We start from the raw sequence: 17,599 nt of genomic DNA, 5'->3' as shown, positions 1-17,599 counted from the left end.
CTGTCAGTATCCTCCACAGCTGTCGAGTAGTGCTGCAGGCGCCAGTCATCTCCTGACTCCACTCCTGCTGCCTGCCGGCGAACAGGCCATGTGCAGTGTCCACTAACTATATTCACTCTCCTTTCAGCGTTCGTTAAAGCTAGAATAGCGCTTAACAAATGTACAAATCACTCTGAGAAGTACAGACCTCGGTCCACACTGACTACTACAGAAACATGGGGAGGTACCGTACAGCCATGCTATGTGCATGTTGTCTGATCACACTATATTCGACCATGGAATGTTACGCAATCTTTTGTTTATGAATCACGAACTCTCAATTTATGGGCCCATACGAGGGTCATTCAATAATTAAAGAAACAAACTGGTCTGGAGCAAAAGGAGCTTAGTTTTACAAAACAATACTTTTTCTGCTTTGCAACATAACTCCCTTGAACATTTATGCACTTGTTCCAGCGTGCTACAAGATTATTTATTCCGACTGCAAAGAACTCTTTATGTTGACGTTCGAACCAATTTCCCACAAAGTGTTTCACGTCCTTGGTGACCTGGAACCTCTGTCCACGTAATGCTTCCTACAATGCACCAGAAAATTTTAAATCACTAGGTCCTAAATGAGAACTGTAAGGGGGATGAGACACTACGTCCCAGCCCATTTTGTCAATGATTCCAGGGGTTACTTGAGCGATATGACGACGTGCGTTGTCTTGCTGTAGAATCATACATCTCCTCTGAGATCCACTACGTCTCCCTCTCATGGCTGGCTTCACCTTGTTTAAAAGCAAATCCGACAAGTATTGGCTGTTCACTGTACGCTGCTTTTCGAGATAATCACAAAAAACTGGACTTTCAGCATCCCAAAACACAGTCAACATCAATATGATGCTTGTGTTTTGAATGGTTTCTTGGGAGGTGAGATGGTGTGCTCTCACTTCATGCTTTGTCTTTTTGATTCTGGCTCATAACAGTGATCCCAAGTTTAATCAAAAGTTAAAATTTTCTTGAGGAAGTGCTCGCCTTCTCTTTCATAACGTTCCTTTAGCTCAGTGCAAACACTCAACCTTGTTTCCTTACGTAGCCGAATCAATTCCTTTGGGACCCATCTTACACATATTTTACGGTACTTCAGCTTGTTACGGATAATGTTATGAACTGTAGCACTACTAATGTGAACCTTATCAACTATCATTTCCACAGTCACACCGCGGTCAGCTAGAATAATGTCATTAATTCAGTTTTCAAGTGATGGCTTTGAAACTGGTCGGCCAGAACGGTGTTCGTCAGTCACTGAGTCGAGACCATTTCTGAACTGCTCTAGCAACTTGTAAAAATTTGCGCACTTCATACAGCCTTCACCATAAACGTTAGACATTCTACAGTATATATTCACTGGTTTCTCCCTTTCAGCAAGTAAAAAACGAATAACAGATCGTTGTTCATCTAATGAGGACGTTTCAAGCGGACTCGCCATCTTGAAATGTATTTTTGATGTTATAAACAAAACAATTTTGATACATCAGCTGATAGGGCTCGTCCCAGTGATGCCAACTTAAAGCCATAAAGTTACCGAAATTGCCCTACTAACAGTTTTTTCCTAGACCAATTTGTCTCTTTAATTATCGAATGGCCGTCGTACACTGATGATATAAAACATTATGACCACTGTGCACTGCGAGATTGTATGCAACCTGGTGCCGCAGCAGGAAAAACATATCAGATGAGCAGAGACGAACGGAAATTCATTCAGCGACGATAGAACCCGAAAATGGGGATATCCGTTGCTATAAGTGACCGTGAGAAAGGACACATTGCCAAGGGCATGGGAACGAGTGTCTCGGAGACGACGAAGCTGGTCTGCCGTTCGCTTGCTACTGTCGTGAACATCTGTGAGAAGTGGATGAAGGACACCGAAACCACGAGTAGGCGACAACATGCTGGACGTTTACGGCTCATCACAGGGAGCGGAAATACGAAACTTGCCGTTCACTGAGGTGGTGATATGTGGCACATCTGACAACACAGTGCAGGTCTACAGTCGACCACGGGGTTCCCTACGTGTTCCAATGAACACCCAACGCCATCGTCAATTACTGTTGAAGTGCGGACGAGATTTTCCGAGATTGAAATGTGGATCAGTGAAAAGGTGTCGCCCAGTCCGATCTTTCACACCATGTCGGTGCTCTTCTCTGGATACGCCGTAATCCAGACGAACGGCTCATCAAAACACGCACCGTGGCACATCTTACAGGCCTGTGCTGGAGAATTATGATATGGATTACATTCACGTGGGTCTCTATGGCCCATGTGATAGTTATCGATAACGCTATGACAGCTATAGTTTACATGAACAATATTGTGGACCACCTCCGCTCCTTCATTCTCGATGTCCCCCCCCCCCCCTCCCCACCTATGGCGATGGCATATTCCACCAGGATAACTCTCCATGTCCCAAGGCCAGAACTGTGCTACCGTAGTTTCAGTAGTGTTATACTGAACGTCTTTGGCACCACATTATCTTGACATGATCTTCAAGGCTTTTGATGCCAGCTCGACGCCGACAAACCACCGACTCGCGACTTTCGGAAGTTGCGAGACGTCTTCGTAAGCATCTAGCGTCATATACCTCCCGAAAGCTACGAGAAATTTGGCGAATCCGTGTGTTCCAGATTCACTGCTGTACTGCATTCCAAAGGTGGCCCAACACGCCGTGGAGCAGGTGGTCATAACGTTTTGATTCGTCAGTGTCTGTGTGTGTGTTGCTACTGGTAGACAGAGCTGTCTGCTGGTGGTGCGTCTAACTAACGCAATCCCCTCCCGACAGCGCACCGCAGCGTGCGAGCCTTCGTCACGCACGGCGGTATGCACAGCGTGCTGGAGGCCGTCCACCACGGGGTGCCGCTGCTGGGCGTCCCGCTCTTCGCCGACCAGAGGCTCACCGTGAGACGCATGCAGACTCTGGGGGTCGCCATCCAGCAGGACTACCACCACATGACGGCGCAGTCGCTTAGGGCGGCGCTGCGCTCCCTCGTCAACGGCACCAGGTGAGGCGCAGCTGGTATGCCCAGTCAACGTCTGCCGACTCCTCTCTGCATGTCTCAGTGTGTGACATTTAATGTACGAGTACCACTTACAATAATCAAGAACGCTCAATATGCCAGGTATACCTACCAACACTTAAACTGCTGACCCCAGGCAAAAATTTCGAAATCGCCTGAAATCTGTGTCAAATCGTATTATTTTCCCGGACACACACATTCTGTAGACACGTTATTACCCTGAACTCCAAAACGGTTTCAAAAAACTACTTTAAGCAACACCAAATTTTACCAGTTTGTCGGTGGAGCACCCCAACTCTCCTTTTGTTAATCGATATTCCATTCCCCCAACTCCCCCCCCCCCCCCATTCCCCCCATTAGCTCCGGCCCTTGACCGACTTCTAGAATCGCCCCTGTTCTTGACTACACAAAGCTAATCCGAAAGATGACTCTCCGGGTGATAACAGGGTGAAAATAACCAAAATTTACATCTACATCTACATTTATACTCCGCAAGCCACCCAACGGTGTGTGGCAAGGGCACTTTACGTGCCACTGTCATTACCTCCCTTTCCTGTTCCAGTCGCGTATGGTTCGCAGGAAGAACGACTGCCGGAAAGCATCCGTGCGCGCTCGAATCTCTCTAACTTTACATTCGTGATCTCCTCGGGAGGTATAAGTAGGCGGAAGCAATATATTCGATACCTCATCCAGAAACGCACCCTCTCGAAACCTGGACAGCAAGCTACACCACGATGCAGAGCGCCTCTCATTTCTGTGGTAGACACGGCGGAGATCATTCTTATGGTGAAGATATGAGCGTTCAGTTTCTAAACAAGACAGCGATATCTACAAGAAAGGTTTTCAGCATCCCTCAATCCCATGAATTTAAAATTGTCGATCCACTGACTCTTTGGTCACTTAGGGACGTTAAAACTTTGGAAGTTCTGCAACAGAATCTGAGTGCATTGCTTTTTGTTGCAGTTAAGCGTTAATCCGTTCTCTGAAAGTTACGCTTTGTCGCTGCTCATTATCCTACTATATAGATCATGTGCAGAACATTAAACATTTTTCAACAAAACATTTGTTACGTATTTCATGAGCCGCATGACACACACTTGTCTACATGTCCTGAATGCCACCATCGTTTTCGGTTACAAACCGTCACCACTGTATCTTTATACAACAAAAGAATATGAAACAACCAAAAATGTATAGGTCACAGTCCATTGTAGAAGATGTGGCATAGCACAACGCTTACAAAAATTCACATATTATTTACACATTATGTCATGCCATAACTACACAGATCAGCCAGTTATGATCATCGGGCTGCTATCGATATAAACCCGTCCAGGCGACAGCAGGGTCACCTGGCGAGGAATGACTGCTAGTCAGAAACACGCACGGTGCGCGATATATCTGAGTTTGACCGAAAACAGATTGTAATGGACCGGGGGCGTGGCACGAGCTTTTCAGAAGCTACGCGACTTGTCGGGGGTTCGAGGTTTGCTGTGGTGAGTGTCTTTAACACGTGGCGAAACCGAGGTGAAACCACGTCCAGACGTAGTGGGGTTGGGCGGCCACCCCTCATTACAGATGTCGAAAGTCGTAGGCACGGCAGACTGCTAAAACAGGACGGGCGGCGAACTGTGGCGGAACTACCATCAGGCTTTAATACTGGGCACAGTAAAACTGTGAACACACAGTGCACCGAACGTTGATAACGATGGGCCTGCCCATCCGACGACGCAATATTTGCCAATGTTAAGGGGCTCCGGAACGTCTTATACTTGCAATGTTAAAATAACGCTTATAAATTACATCTCTCCTCACAAAGTATTTGAGCTAGGAAGTTGAACTTTTTACAGATTATTTATTGGAATATGGGCTACAACTTAACACAGGGATTTTACGAAATTTTAGTTCAGTTATTAAAGATGATTTTTTTTAATTGTAATGAAAATTCACAACATTTTTTTGCAATTTTTTATTTATATATTCAAAAATATACAGTTTTTGGGAAAAAGGCTGTGTTAAATTATGCAGAAGGCACTGTGTAACATTTACTGAAAGTTTGAAACAAATATGTTTGGAAGATCCTTAGAAAACATGTAGTTAGTATGAGAAAATAAAAGTTTTGGGAATCGAGCGACAAAGATTGGATTAACTTTTTAGTGCATTCCAGGTCCATAGGATGGATTATCTTCATCCTCTGCAAACTCCTCCTCCAGCTTCCTCTTGTTCCTCCTTCTCTTTATTCTTGCTTGTATTTCTAGACTCTTTACAGCCCTGTCTGCAGCCCGAAGGCGTTCCTTGTCTAAAGGAAGCATCGCTCGTACCATGTTAGAACCTATCTTCATTCCCATATTTCTAAATACCTTGCACCTTACAATGTTGCCATCATTGAAAGTCGCAACAGCATCATACACACCAAAGTGAAGTGTTTCTATTCCAACAAATACAGTCTTGGGGATTCTCGACCATATAACACTATTTACACTTTCATTGGGGTTTTGAGTTTTTGCGTGAATACACTTTTTCAACAGTTCAGGTGCTGCTAAGTCTCTGAAAATAGGTTTTATCACCTCCATTATTGCATGAGGCAGACTATGCTGGTACTAAAATGTACCTGATGAACACGGACGTTAATAATAACACCATTTGACAGCAGATTAACAGCGCCACAGTGGGTCACGCCCATGTAGAACACATTTCAAAAAAAATTTAAAAATAGTTGTAGTCTTCGGAATTGAATAAATTATATATCTATTAAAAGGTAATAGTCTGCAGATTCAGAAAACGCAAAAAAGTAAGAATTGAGGAGGAGGAGGAGATTAGTGTTTAACGTCCCGTCGACAACGAGGTCATTAGAGACGGAGCGCAAGCTCGGGTGAGGAAAGGATGGGAAGGAAATCGGCCGTGCCCTTTCACAGGAACCATCCCGGCATTTGCCTGAAGCGATTTAGGGAAATCACGGAAAACCTAAATCAGAATGGCCGGAGACGGGATTGAACCGTCGTCCTCCCGAATGCGAGTCCAGTGTGCTAACCACTGCGCCACCTCGCTCGGTAAGAATTTGAGGCTTTCTGGAGCCCCTTAACACCACGACATCGGCAACTACGACTCAGATGGGCGCATGACCCTCAGTAATGGACACTGGCGCAGTGGCAGAGCGTTGCACGGCCTCATGAATCACGATAGTTTCATCATCATGCCGAGGGGAAGGCGCGAATCCTTCTTCTTCCAGGGGATCAGCTCCTGGACACCTGTACCTCGGGACGGAGACAAGCTGGCCGCAGCTCCTTTATAGTCTGGGAGCATTGACATGGAATCCGTGGGCCCAGTAGAGCTCGTGCAAGGCATCATTACGACCAAAGAGTATTGTTTCCCGACGGCAATGGCATTTTTCATCTAAGTATTGCGCCATGTCACAAAGCCAGGAGTGTCATGGAGTGGTTCGAGGAGCATAGTGGCGAGTTCCAATGATGTGCTGGCCCCCTAGCTCGCCAGATCTGAACTCGATCGAACGCATCTTCGATGTGGTTGAACGTGGCGCCAGAGCTCATCGCCCTCCTCCCCGGAATTTACGGGAATTAGTTGACTTGTGAGTGCATACGTCGTGTCAACTCCCTACAGCGATCTGCCAAGGCCTCACTGCTTCCATGTCACGAAGCGTCACCGCTGTTATCCGTGTCAAAGGTGAACATACTGGTCATTACGTATGTCCTGACTGATCAATATACGTATATGACAATGTCATTAATAAAGCCCAGTCAGAAAAGCTGTACATCAATAAAGATATGTGTAGTAAAGAGATGATGCGTCAGCAGTAAAAGCTCAATTGTAACTGATCATCAGGTGATTTTAGACTTATCAAAGAGGCAAGAACAATAGATGTACATTACGAATAACAAACCAAAGCAAAAAATTTGCTGTTGCTGCCTGATTCACTCAGTGTAGATAGTCACTAAAACATATTAGAAAAAATCGACGGACAGTGATCGAGTAATACAAAAGTGACATATGGCATTCTCCATGACGTATTACACTCCCACTGCTCTTCCTAATTATTGTAAACTATTCAGGAGGCAGTCTGCGCAAACCCTCTTAGATTGTTTGCAGACGAGGTTGTCATTGACCATCAAGTAAAGTCCTCAGAAGATCAAAATCACCTCAAAAATGATTTGGACAATGTAGCTTATCCGTAAGGTGCGAAAAGTGGCAACTGAAACTAAGTAAGGAAAAGTGCGAGGTCATCCACATGACTATTAAAAGGAATCCGTTACATTTTGGCTTTAAAATGCAGCGGATTTAGAAAAGAAACTGCCTACACTACTACTACGTTCGTCCATCTTCTGCTAGAGCACTGCTGTGGAGTATGGCGTCTTAACCAGGTAGGACTGACGGAGGTCATCGAAAAAGTCCAAAGAAGGGTAGTTCGTTTTGGATTGTCACGAAATATGGGAGAGAGTGTCACGGATACGATAAGCGATTTGGGGTGTCAAAGCAAAGACGTTTGTAGTTGCTACAGGATCTTTTCACAACATTTCAATCACCGTTTTCCTCTTCTGAATGCGAAAATATTTTACTGATGCTAGCCTTCATGGGGAGAAATTATCATTGTACCATAATAGGACAAATCAACGGTCTTACGGAAAGATTTAAAAGTTCATTTTTCCCATGCGCTCTTCGAGAGTGGAACGGTCTAAAAACAGCCTCAAGGTGGTTCGATGAACCCTCTACTAAGTATCGAATTGTGACTTGTAGAGTAGTCATGTAGATGTAGACACTATACATAATAATAGGACAAATATACACTACAAAATTACAATCAGTTGTAGAACAGCGTAATAAAAAGACAAGACAAGGTAACACCTCAGTTTATTGTTTGTATTGTAAAAAAATAGCTGGTGATAAGTTGTAACTGTGCATTTACATCTGACACACCACACCTTGAGTACAGGTACTTGTGTGTCCTTATGATGTTCAGCAGTTTTATTGGGGCTGTATTACATGACATGACATGATACAGACTCGTGAGCAGGTGTATAGACAGTCGTTTTCCCCTCTAATCTATTTGCGGGTGGAACAAGAAGGGAAGTGACTGGTAGTGGGACAACGTATCCTCCACCACGCACCGTACGGTGGCTTGCGGAGTATGCCTGTAGAAATAGATGTAGAATAAATCACATACAGACAAGTTTGTGTGAAGTAATTCGTAAAGCAGTTCTTCCACGGTACATTCGACGTCTTTTTGACAATAACATTTGTGACATCTTCAATGGGAAAATTTATGGATTCATATCTCATATCTAGAGGCTCATTCCTGACAAAATCAAGAAAAACGACAGACCCAAACAGAGACCTGCACACGGACCCCAATCAGTTTCAGACCTCTTCCTTGTTTGTTGACAATGTGCGACCACATTCTTCTCCTTACCTTCCACATATGAAGTGAAACTTCAAGACTTTCCCCCAATCATATAATATTCCAAGTAGTGCTCCTTCGCTCGTATCTCCTATTTTCTTTTTTTATGATACCATTCAGTAAACGTTTTAGACACACTGTGAGGACTGTTTTGGTAGCCTGTGTACTTAATTAAACACCTTTGAAACGCCACAGAAGTTTGTAGAGTGAACTGCAGCTGGAACCCTATGTGCAGGTACCGCGACCGCGCCAAACGCCTGTCTGCACTGTTCCGGGACCGCCCCCGGCCGCCGCTGGAGGAGGCGGTGAACTGGGTGGAGTACGTCATAAGGCACCGGGGGGCACTGCACCTCAGGTCTGCCGCGCTCCACCTCTCCTGGTACCAGTACCTGCTGCTAGATGTCGCAGCGGTCGTGGGACTCGCTGCAGTCTTGACGGCCACGTTGTTTTACGTGTGTTTCAGGAAAGTGGGCCTCTATGTTGGATCAAAACTGGAGAAGTTCAAAGCTGCGTGAATGCTAATTCTCTTATTGTTAGCTGTCCATATAATAAAATCGTAAGAAATAACTACCGCCTTCTGTAACGTTCAGACATTTTTAAATCTACAATTTTATGAGTTAAATACAGGGTTATTACAAATGATTGAAGCGATTTCACAGCTCTACAATAACTTCATTATTTGAGATATTTTCAAAATGCTTTGCACACACATACAAAAACTCAAAAAGTTTTTTTAGGCATTCACAAATGTTCGATATGTGCCCCTTTAGTGATTCGGCAGACATCAAGTCGATAATCAAGTTCCTCCCACACGCGGCGCAGCATGTCCCCATCAATGAGTTCGAAAGCATCGTTGATGCGAGCTCGCAGTTCTGGCACGTTTCTTGGTAGATGAGGTTTAAACACTGAATCTTTCACATAACCCCACAGAAAGAAATCGCATGGGGTTAAGTCGGGAGAGCGTGGAGGCCATGACATGAATTGCTGACCATGATCTCCACCACGACCGATCCATCGGTTTTCCAATCTCCTGTCTAAGAAATGGTGAACATCATGATGGAAGTGCGGTGGAGCACCACCCTGTTGAAAGATGAAGTCGGCACTGTCGGTCTCCAGTTGTGGCATGAGCCAATTTTCCAGAATGTCCAGATACACGCGTGAAACTTGCCCGCACGCGTTCAACCGTTTCCTCGCTCACTGCTGGCCGACCCGTTGATTTCCCCTTACAGAGGCATCCAGAAGCGTTAAACTGCGCATACCATCGCCGAATGGAGTTAGCAGTTGGTGGATCTTTGTTGAACTTCGTCCTGAAGTGTCGTTGCACTGTTATGACTGACTGATGTGAGTGCATTTCAAGCACGACATACGCTTTCTCGGCTCCTGTCGCCATTTTGTCTCACTGCGCTCTCGAGAGCTCTGACGGCAGAAACCTGAAGTGCGGCTTCAGCAGAACAAACCTTTATGAGTTTTTCTACGTATCTGTAGTGTGTCGTGACCATATGTCAATGAATGGAGCTACAGTGAATTTATGAAATCGCTTCAATCATTTGTAATAGCCCTGTATGTAACACGCCACCAACTGTGTCAGCTACGTTCACATTCCGTCAAAATCATAATAATACTCGTTTATAATTATGGACCCCTAGATAATACAGGGTGTATCAAAAACAATCATCCAATTTTTAAAAAACCGTTACTGTTATGTTATTTGAGATACTGGGGTGAAAAACATACTGTTAGCAAACTCTCGAGTTCCCGCTATGTAGTAGCAGTGTGCGCCCACTTCAATTCTAATAAAAATGGTGTCTGGACAACAGAAAGCGTTTTGTGTTCTTCGTTTTGTGCGGTACGGATCAGTAATAACTGTTCAGCGTGATATTCGTACCTGGTATGGTGTGGTTCCTCCTACAGCTCAGAGGATTAGACAATGGCATGAACAATTCCGAGGAATAGGTTGTCTGTGTAAAGGCAAATCGCTGGGCCGTCCCCGAGAGCTTGACGCAGACGTCGAACGCATCCGTCATTGTTCCACAAGGAGCCCGCAGAAATCTGTTCGCAGTGCAGATCGACAGCTCAAAATGCCCCCGATGTCCGTCGGGCGGGTGTTGCGTCGACGTTTACACATGAAACGATAAAAAATTCGGCTACTGCAAGCTCTTCGTGCAGGTCACAAACAACAACTTGTGGAGTTCTGTAATTTCGTTTTTAACAAGATGGAGGATGAGAGTTTTTTTCCACGCTGGTCCCGGCGGAGGTTCGAGACCTCCCTCGGGCATGGGTGTGTGTGTTTGTCCTTAGGATAATTTAGACTAGGTATTGTGTAAGCTTAGGGGCTGACCTTAGCAGTTAAGTCCCATAAGATCTCATGCACATTTGAATATTTTTTTTCACGCTTAGCATTTAGTGACGAGGCAACATTCCATTTAAATGGAAAGGTGAACCGTCATAATGTGAGAATATGGGGAACGGAACAACCACATGAAGCTGCACAACATGAGAGAGACTTTCCAAAATTTAATGTGTTTTGTGCAGTTTCACTGGAAAAAGTCTATGGTCCATTTTTCTTTGCTGAGAACACTGTTACAGGGAAAACATATCTCGATATGCTTGAAAACCTCCTATTCCCACAGTTGAGACGGATTCAAACGACTTCATTTACCGACAGGATGGGACACTACAACACTGGCATCTGGAAGAGCGGGCATGTTTAAATGAAAGTACACTCTTGGAAATTGAAATAAGAACACCGTGAATTCATTGTCCCAGGAAGGGGAAACTTTATTGACACATTCCTGGGGTCAGATACATCACATGATCACACTGACAGAACCACAGGCACATAGACACAGGCAACAGAGCATGCACAATGTCGGCACTAGTACAGTGTATATCCACCTTTCGCAGCAATGCAGGCTGCTATTCTCCCATGGAGACGATCGTAGAGATGCTGGATGTAGTCCTGTGGAACGGCTTGCCATGCCATTTCCACCTGGCGCCTCAGTTGCACCAGCGTTCTTGCTGGACGTGCAGACCGCGTGAGACGACGCTTCATCCAGTCCCAAACATGCTCAATGGGGGACAGATCCGGAGATCTTGCTGGCCAGGGTAGTTGACTTACACCTTCTAGAGCACGTTGGGTGGCACGGGATACATGCGGACGTGCATTGTCCTGTTGGAACAGCAAGTTCCCTTGCCGGTCTAGGAATGGTAGAACGATGGGTTCGATGACGGTTTGGATGTACCGTGCACTATTCAGTGTCCCCTCGACGATCACCAGTGGTATACGGCCAGTGTAGGAGATCGCTCCCCACACCATGATGCCGGGTGTTGGCCCTGTGTGCCTCGGTCGTATGCAGTCCTGATTGTGGCACTCACCTGCACGGCGCAAAACACGCATACCACCATCATTGGCACCAAGGCAGAAGCGACTCTCATCGCTGAAGACGACACGTCTCCATTCGTCCCTCCATTCACGCCTGTCGCGACACCACTGGAGGCGGGCTGCACGATGTTGGGGCGTGAGCGGAAGACGGCCTAACGGTGTGCGGGACCGTAGCCCAGCTTCATGGAGACGGTTGCGAATGGTCCTCGCCGATACCCCAGGAGATACAGCGTCCCTAATTTGCTGGGAAGTGGCGGTGCGGTCCCCTACGGCACTGCGTAGGATCCTACGGTCTTGGCGTGCATCCGTGCGTCGCTGCGGTCCGGTCCCAGGTCCACGGGCACGTGCACCTTCCGCCGACCACTGGCGACAATATCGATGTACTGTGGAGACCTCACGCCCCACGTGTTGAGCAATTCGGCGGTACGTCCACCCGGTGTCCCGCATGCCCACTATACGCCCTCGCTCAAAGTCCGTCAACTGCACATACGGTTCACGTCCACGCTGTCGCGGCATGCTACCAGTGTTAAAGACTGCGATGCAGCTCCGTATGCCACGGCAAACTGGCTGACACTGACGGCGGCGGTGCACAAATGCTGCGCAGCTAGCGCCATTCGACGGCCAACACCGCGGTTCCTGGTGTGTCCGCTGTGCCGTGCGTGTGATCATTGCTTGTACAGCCCTCTCGCAGTGTCCGGAGCAAGTATGGTGGGTCTGACACACCGGTGTCAATGTGTTCTTTTTTCCATTTCCAGGAGTGTATTACTGAACGATGGATCGCTCGCACTGGACCAAATCATTAAGCCTTACATTACTCGCCGCCAAGGTCACCGGCCCTGACTGTTTGTGATCATTTCTTGCGGGGGTTTATAAAATGTTAATGTGCCTCCGTTACCAACAACAATGCATGAACTGAGACATCGCATGACAGCAGCAGTGGAAGCAGTAACTCAGGACATGCTCGCTGTTGTGTGGGAACAATTTAAACACCACATGTACGAACAAAAAACTTTTTGAGTTTGGCGTTCATCAAAAAACAAAATTCATTGTATATGTTTATTAGTTTGAGAAATACAGACGTGCCAAATCGGATGATTCTTTTTGATACACCATGTAGTATTTAGTCGACATGGATGTGGAAGTTATTCAGTGTGGTATTGTAGATGGTTAGTGAAGATACTTAAAACACACTGGCTGACAGAAGAAAAGAGAAGCACTCGGAAGAAGAGGACAAAACAAAATGAGACTTCATGGGTTGAGAAGATGTGTATCGATATTTCAGTGCTTCCAAATTTACTAATGTCTTGGCAGTATAAGCCCACTATCGTGCGTGACGTTCCACCCTCTCCGACCTGAATACATGCACTAACTCGACGGGGGAGGGTATTATAAAGTCGTTGCATCCTCTGCTGAGGCAAGTTGATGCACAACTTCCGTAGCAAGCCCTCGGTATTCTAGATACTAGCACTGGGGCTAGGACACCTCCTACCACGGACAGATCAAAAGACCTCAATGGCCACATGAGTACCTCAACATCACGTAAACAGTTCACAGAAACTGGTGTCACGTGTAAACGAGCGTTGTATTACTGAAAAATGACGATACTATCGTTTGGGTGGCAATACATGAGGATGCAGGATGCCCATGATGTACTGTTGCGTCATCGGACTTCACTGAATAATTACCAGCAATGACCAGAAGTAGTTCGCGATGGCTACCTACATCATGCAGCCAGGAATAAGAGTAGTATGTTTTCAAAACACTGGAAAAATGAGACATCGTTCCTCATCGCCGTTATGCTCGCCGACGATGGTCATTCGGTGTAGTGCAGAAACTGATTCGTCGCTGAACGTAGTGTGACGCCATTCATCAGCAGTACACGGTTTCATCTCAAGACAGCGCTCCAGAGGCAGCCGTTGTGGTGTTAACAGCAGCCTACGCCATCTCATTCCCTATCAGTGGAGCATTATGGTATAGAATGTCGCAGGCAGTCCATTACTTGTTCTTTCTCAACTGATAGGCGCAGATGTGGAGGAGTCAAGATGTGCTGGGGCTTAATCCTCCCGTCCGTTGTCCAGACGTCGCCGGCCGAAACTTGCCAGAGTATGCCTCACCTCACACGTGCTTATGCAGTCCTACATCGTGCCACTGTCACACGCGACTGTATCACAAATACACTCCTGGAAATTGAAATAAGAACACCGTGAATTCATTGTCCCACGAAGGGGAAACTTTATTGACACATTACTGGGGTCAGATACATCACATGATCACACTGACAGAACCACAGGCACATAGACACAGGCAACAGAGCATGCACAATGTCGGCACTAGTACAGTGTATATCCACCTTTCGCAGCAATGCAGGCTGCTATTCTCCCATGGAGACGATCGTAGAGATGCTGGATGTAGTCCTGTGGAACGGCTTGCCATGCCATTTCCACCTGGCGCCTCAGTTGGACCAGCGTTCTTGCTGGACGTGCAGACCGCGTGAGACGACGCTTCATCCAGTCCCAAACATGCTCAATGGGGGACAGATGCGGAGATCTTGCTGGCCAGGGTAGTTGACTTACACCTTCTAGAGCACGTTGGGTGGCACGGGATACATGCGGACGTGCATTGTCCTGTTGGAACAGCAAGTTCCCTTGCCGGTCTAGGAATGGTAGAACGATGGGTTCGATGACGGTTTGGATGTACCGTGCACTATTCAGTGCCCCTCGACGATCACCAGTGGTGTACGGCCAGTGTAGGAGATCGCTCCCCACACCATGATGCCGGGTGTTGGCCCTGTGTGCCTCGGTCGTATGCAGTCCTGATTGTGGCGCTCACCTGCACGGCGCAAAACACGCATACGACCATCATTGGCACCAAGGCAGAAGCGACTCTCATCGCTGAGGACGACACGTCTCCATTCGTCCCTCCATTCACGCCTGTCGCGACACCACTGGAGGCGGGCTGCACGATGTTGGGGCGTGAGCGGAAGACGGCCTAACGGTGTGCGGGACCGTAGCCCAGCTTCATGGAGACGGTTGCGAATGGTCCTCGCCGATACCCCAGGAGCAACAGTGTCCCTAATTTGCTGGGAAGTGGCGGTGCGGTCCCCTACGGCACTGCGTAGGATCCTACGGTCTTGGCGTGCATCCGTGCGTCGCTGCGGTCCGGTCCCAGGTCGACGGGCACGTGCACCTTCCGCCGACCACTGGCGACAACATCGATGTACTGTGGAGACCTCACGCCCCACGTGTTGAGCAATTCGGCGGTACGTCCACCCGGTCTCCCGCATGCCCACTATACGCCCTCGCTCAAAGTCCGTCAACTGCACATACGGTTCACGTCCACGCTGTCGCGGCATGCTACCAGTGTTAAAGACTGCGATGCAGCTCCGTATGCCACGGCAAACTGGCTGACACTGACGGCGGCGGTGCACAAATGCTGCGCAGCTAGCGCCATTCGACGGCCAACACCGCGGTTCCTGGTGTGTCCGCTGTGCCGTGCGTGTGATCATTGCTTGTACAGCCCTCTCGCAGTGTCCGGAGCAAGTATGGTGGGTCTGACACACCGGTGTCAATGTGTTCTTTTTTCCATTTCCAGGAGTGTATTACTGAACGATGGATCGCTCGCACTGGACCAAATCATTAAGCCTTACATTACTCGCCGCCAAGGTCACCGGCCCTGACTGTTTGTGATCATTTCTTGCGGGGGTTTATAAAATATTAATGTGCCTCCGTTACCAACAACAATGCATGAACTGAGACATCGCATGACAGCAGCAGTGGAAGCAGTAACTCAGGACATGCTCGCTGTTGTGTGGGAACAATTTAAACACCACATGTACGAACAAAAAACTTTTTGAGTTTGGCGTTCATCAAAAAACAAAATTCATTGTATATGTTTATTAGTTTGAGAAATACAGACGTGCCAAATCGGATGATTCCTTTTGATACACCATGTAGTATTTAGTCGACATGGATGTGGAAGTTATTCAGTGTGGTATTGTAGATGGTTAGTGAAGATACTTAAAACACACTGGCTGACAGAAGAAAAGAGAAGCACTCGGAAGAAGAGGACAAAACAAAATGAGACTTCATGGGTTGAGAAGATGTGTATCGGTATTTCAGTGCTTCCAAATTTACTAATGTCTTGGCAGTATAAGCCCACTATCGTGCGTGACGTTCCACCCTCTCTGACCTGAATACATGCACTAACTCGACGGGGGAGGGTATTATAAAGTCGTTGCATCCTCTGCTGAGGCAAGTTGATGCACAACTTCCGTAGCAAGCCCTCGGTATTCTAGATACTAGCACTGGGGCTAGGACACCTCCTACCACGGACAGATCAAAAGACCTCAATGGCCACATGAGTACCTCAACATCACGTAAACAGTTCACAGAAACTGGTGTCACGTGTAAACGAGCGTTGTATTACTGAAAAATGACGATACTATCGTTTGGGTGGCAATACATGAGGATGCAGGATGCCCATGATGTACTGTTGCGTCATCGGACTTCACTGAATCATTACCAGCAATGACCAGAAGTAGTTCGCGATGGCTACCTACATCATGCAGCCAGGAATAAGAGTAGTATGTTTTCAAAACACTGGAAAAATGAGACATCGTTCCTCATCGCCGTTATGCTCGCCGACGATGGTCATTCGGTGTAGTGCAGAAACTGATTCGTCGCTGAACGTAGTGTGACGCCATTCATCAGCAGTACACGGTTTCATCTCAAGACAGCGCTCCAGAGGCAGCCGTTGTGGTGTTAACAGCAGCCTACGCCATCTCATACCCTATCAGTGGAGCATTATGGTATAGAATGTCGCAGGCAGTCCATTACTTGTTCTTTCTCAACTGATAGGCGCAGATGTGGAGGAGTCAAGATGTGCTGGGGCTTAATCATCCCGTCCGTTGTCCAGACGTCGCCGGCCGAAACTTGCCAGAGTATGCCTCACCTCACACGTGCTTATGCAGTCCTACATCGTGCCACTGTCACACGCGACTGTATCACAAATACACTCCTGGAAATTGAAATAAGAACACCGTGAATTCATTGTCCCACGAAGGGGAAACTTTATTGACACATTCCTGGGGTCAGATACATCACATGATCACACTGACAGAACCACAGGCACATAGACACAGGCAACAGAGCATGCACAATGTCGGCACTAGTACAGTGTATATCCACCTTTCGCAGCAATGCAGGCTGCTATTCTCCCATGGAGACGATCGTAGAGATGCTGGATGTAGTCCTGTGGAACGGCTAGCCATGCCATTTCCACCTGGCGCCTCAGTTGGACCAGCGTTCGTGCTGGACGTGCAGACCGCGTGAGACGACGCTTCATCCAGTCCCAAACATGCTCAATGGGGGACAGATCCGGAGATCTTGCTGGCCAGGGTAGTTGACTTACACCTTCTAGAGCACGTTGGGTGGCACGGGATACATGCGGACGTGCATTGTCCTGTTGGAACAGCAAGTTCCCTTGCCGGTCTAGGAATGGTAGAACGATGGGTTCGATGACGGTTTGGATGTACCGTGCACTATTCAGTGTTCCCTCGACGATCACCAGTGGTGTACGGCCAGTGTAGGAGACCGCTCCCCACACCATGATGCCGGGTGTTGGCCCTGTGTGCCTCGGTCGTATGCAGTCCTGATTGTGGCGCTCACCTGCACGGCGCCAAACACGCATACGACCATCATTGGCACCAAGGCAGAAGCGACTCTCATCGCTGAAGACGACACGTCTCCATTC

The 17,599-nt window shown here is 47.3% G+C and overlaps 1 protein-coding gene across 2 annotated transcripts in view; it reads left to right on the top strand.

Moving 5' to 3' along the window:
* LOC126191087 (UDP-glucosyltransferase 2-like) overlaps nucleotides 1–9,084 on the top strand; it is a 113,493-nt gene extending 104,409 nt beyond the window's left edge. For both annotated transcript variants that reach the window (XM_049931813.1, XM_049931812.1), the window contains exons 6-7: nucleotides 2,822–3,041; nucleotides 8,702–9,084. In XM_049931813.1, the coding sequence (XP_049787770.1) occupies nucleotides 2,822–3,041; nucleotides 8,702–8,981 (500 nt within the window). In that variant the 3' untranslated portion in view covers nucleotides 8,982–9,084. The remainder of the gene's footprint in view (nucleotides 1–2,821; nucleotides 3,042–8,701) is intronic.
* The last annotated feature ends 8,515 nt before the right edge of the window (nucleotides 9,085–17,599 follow it).

The sequence above is a fragment of the Schistocerca cancellata genome, chromosome 6 (assembly GCF_023864275.1).
Source record: "Schistocerca cancellata isolate TAMUIC-IGC-003103 chromosome 6, iqSchCanc2.1, whole genome shotgun sequence".
Taxonomy (NCBI): domain Eukaryota; kingdom Metazoa; phylum Arthropoda; class Insecta; order Orthoptera; family Acrididae; genus Schistocerca; species Schistocerca cancellata.
The sequence above is the reverse complement of the archived record's forward strand: the minus strand, read 5'-3'. Positions and strand labels throughout refer to the sequence as shown.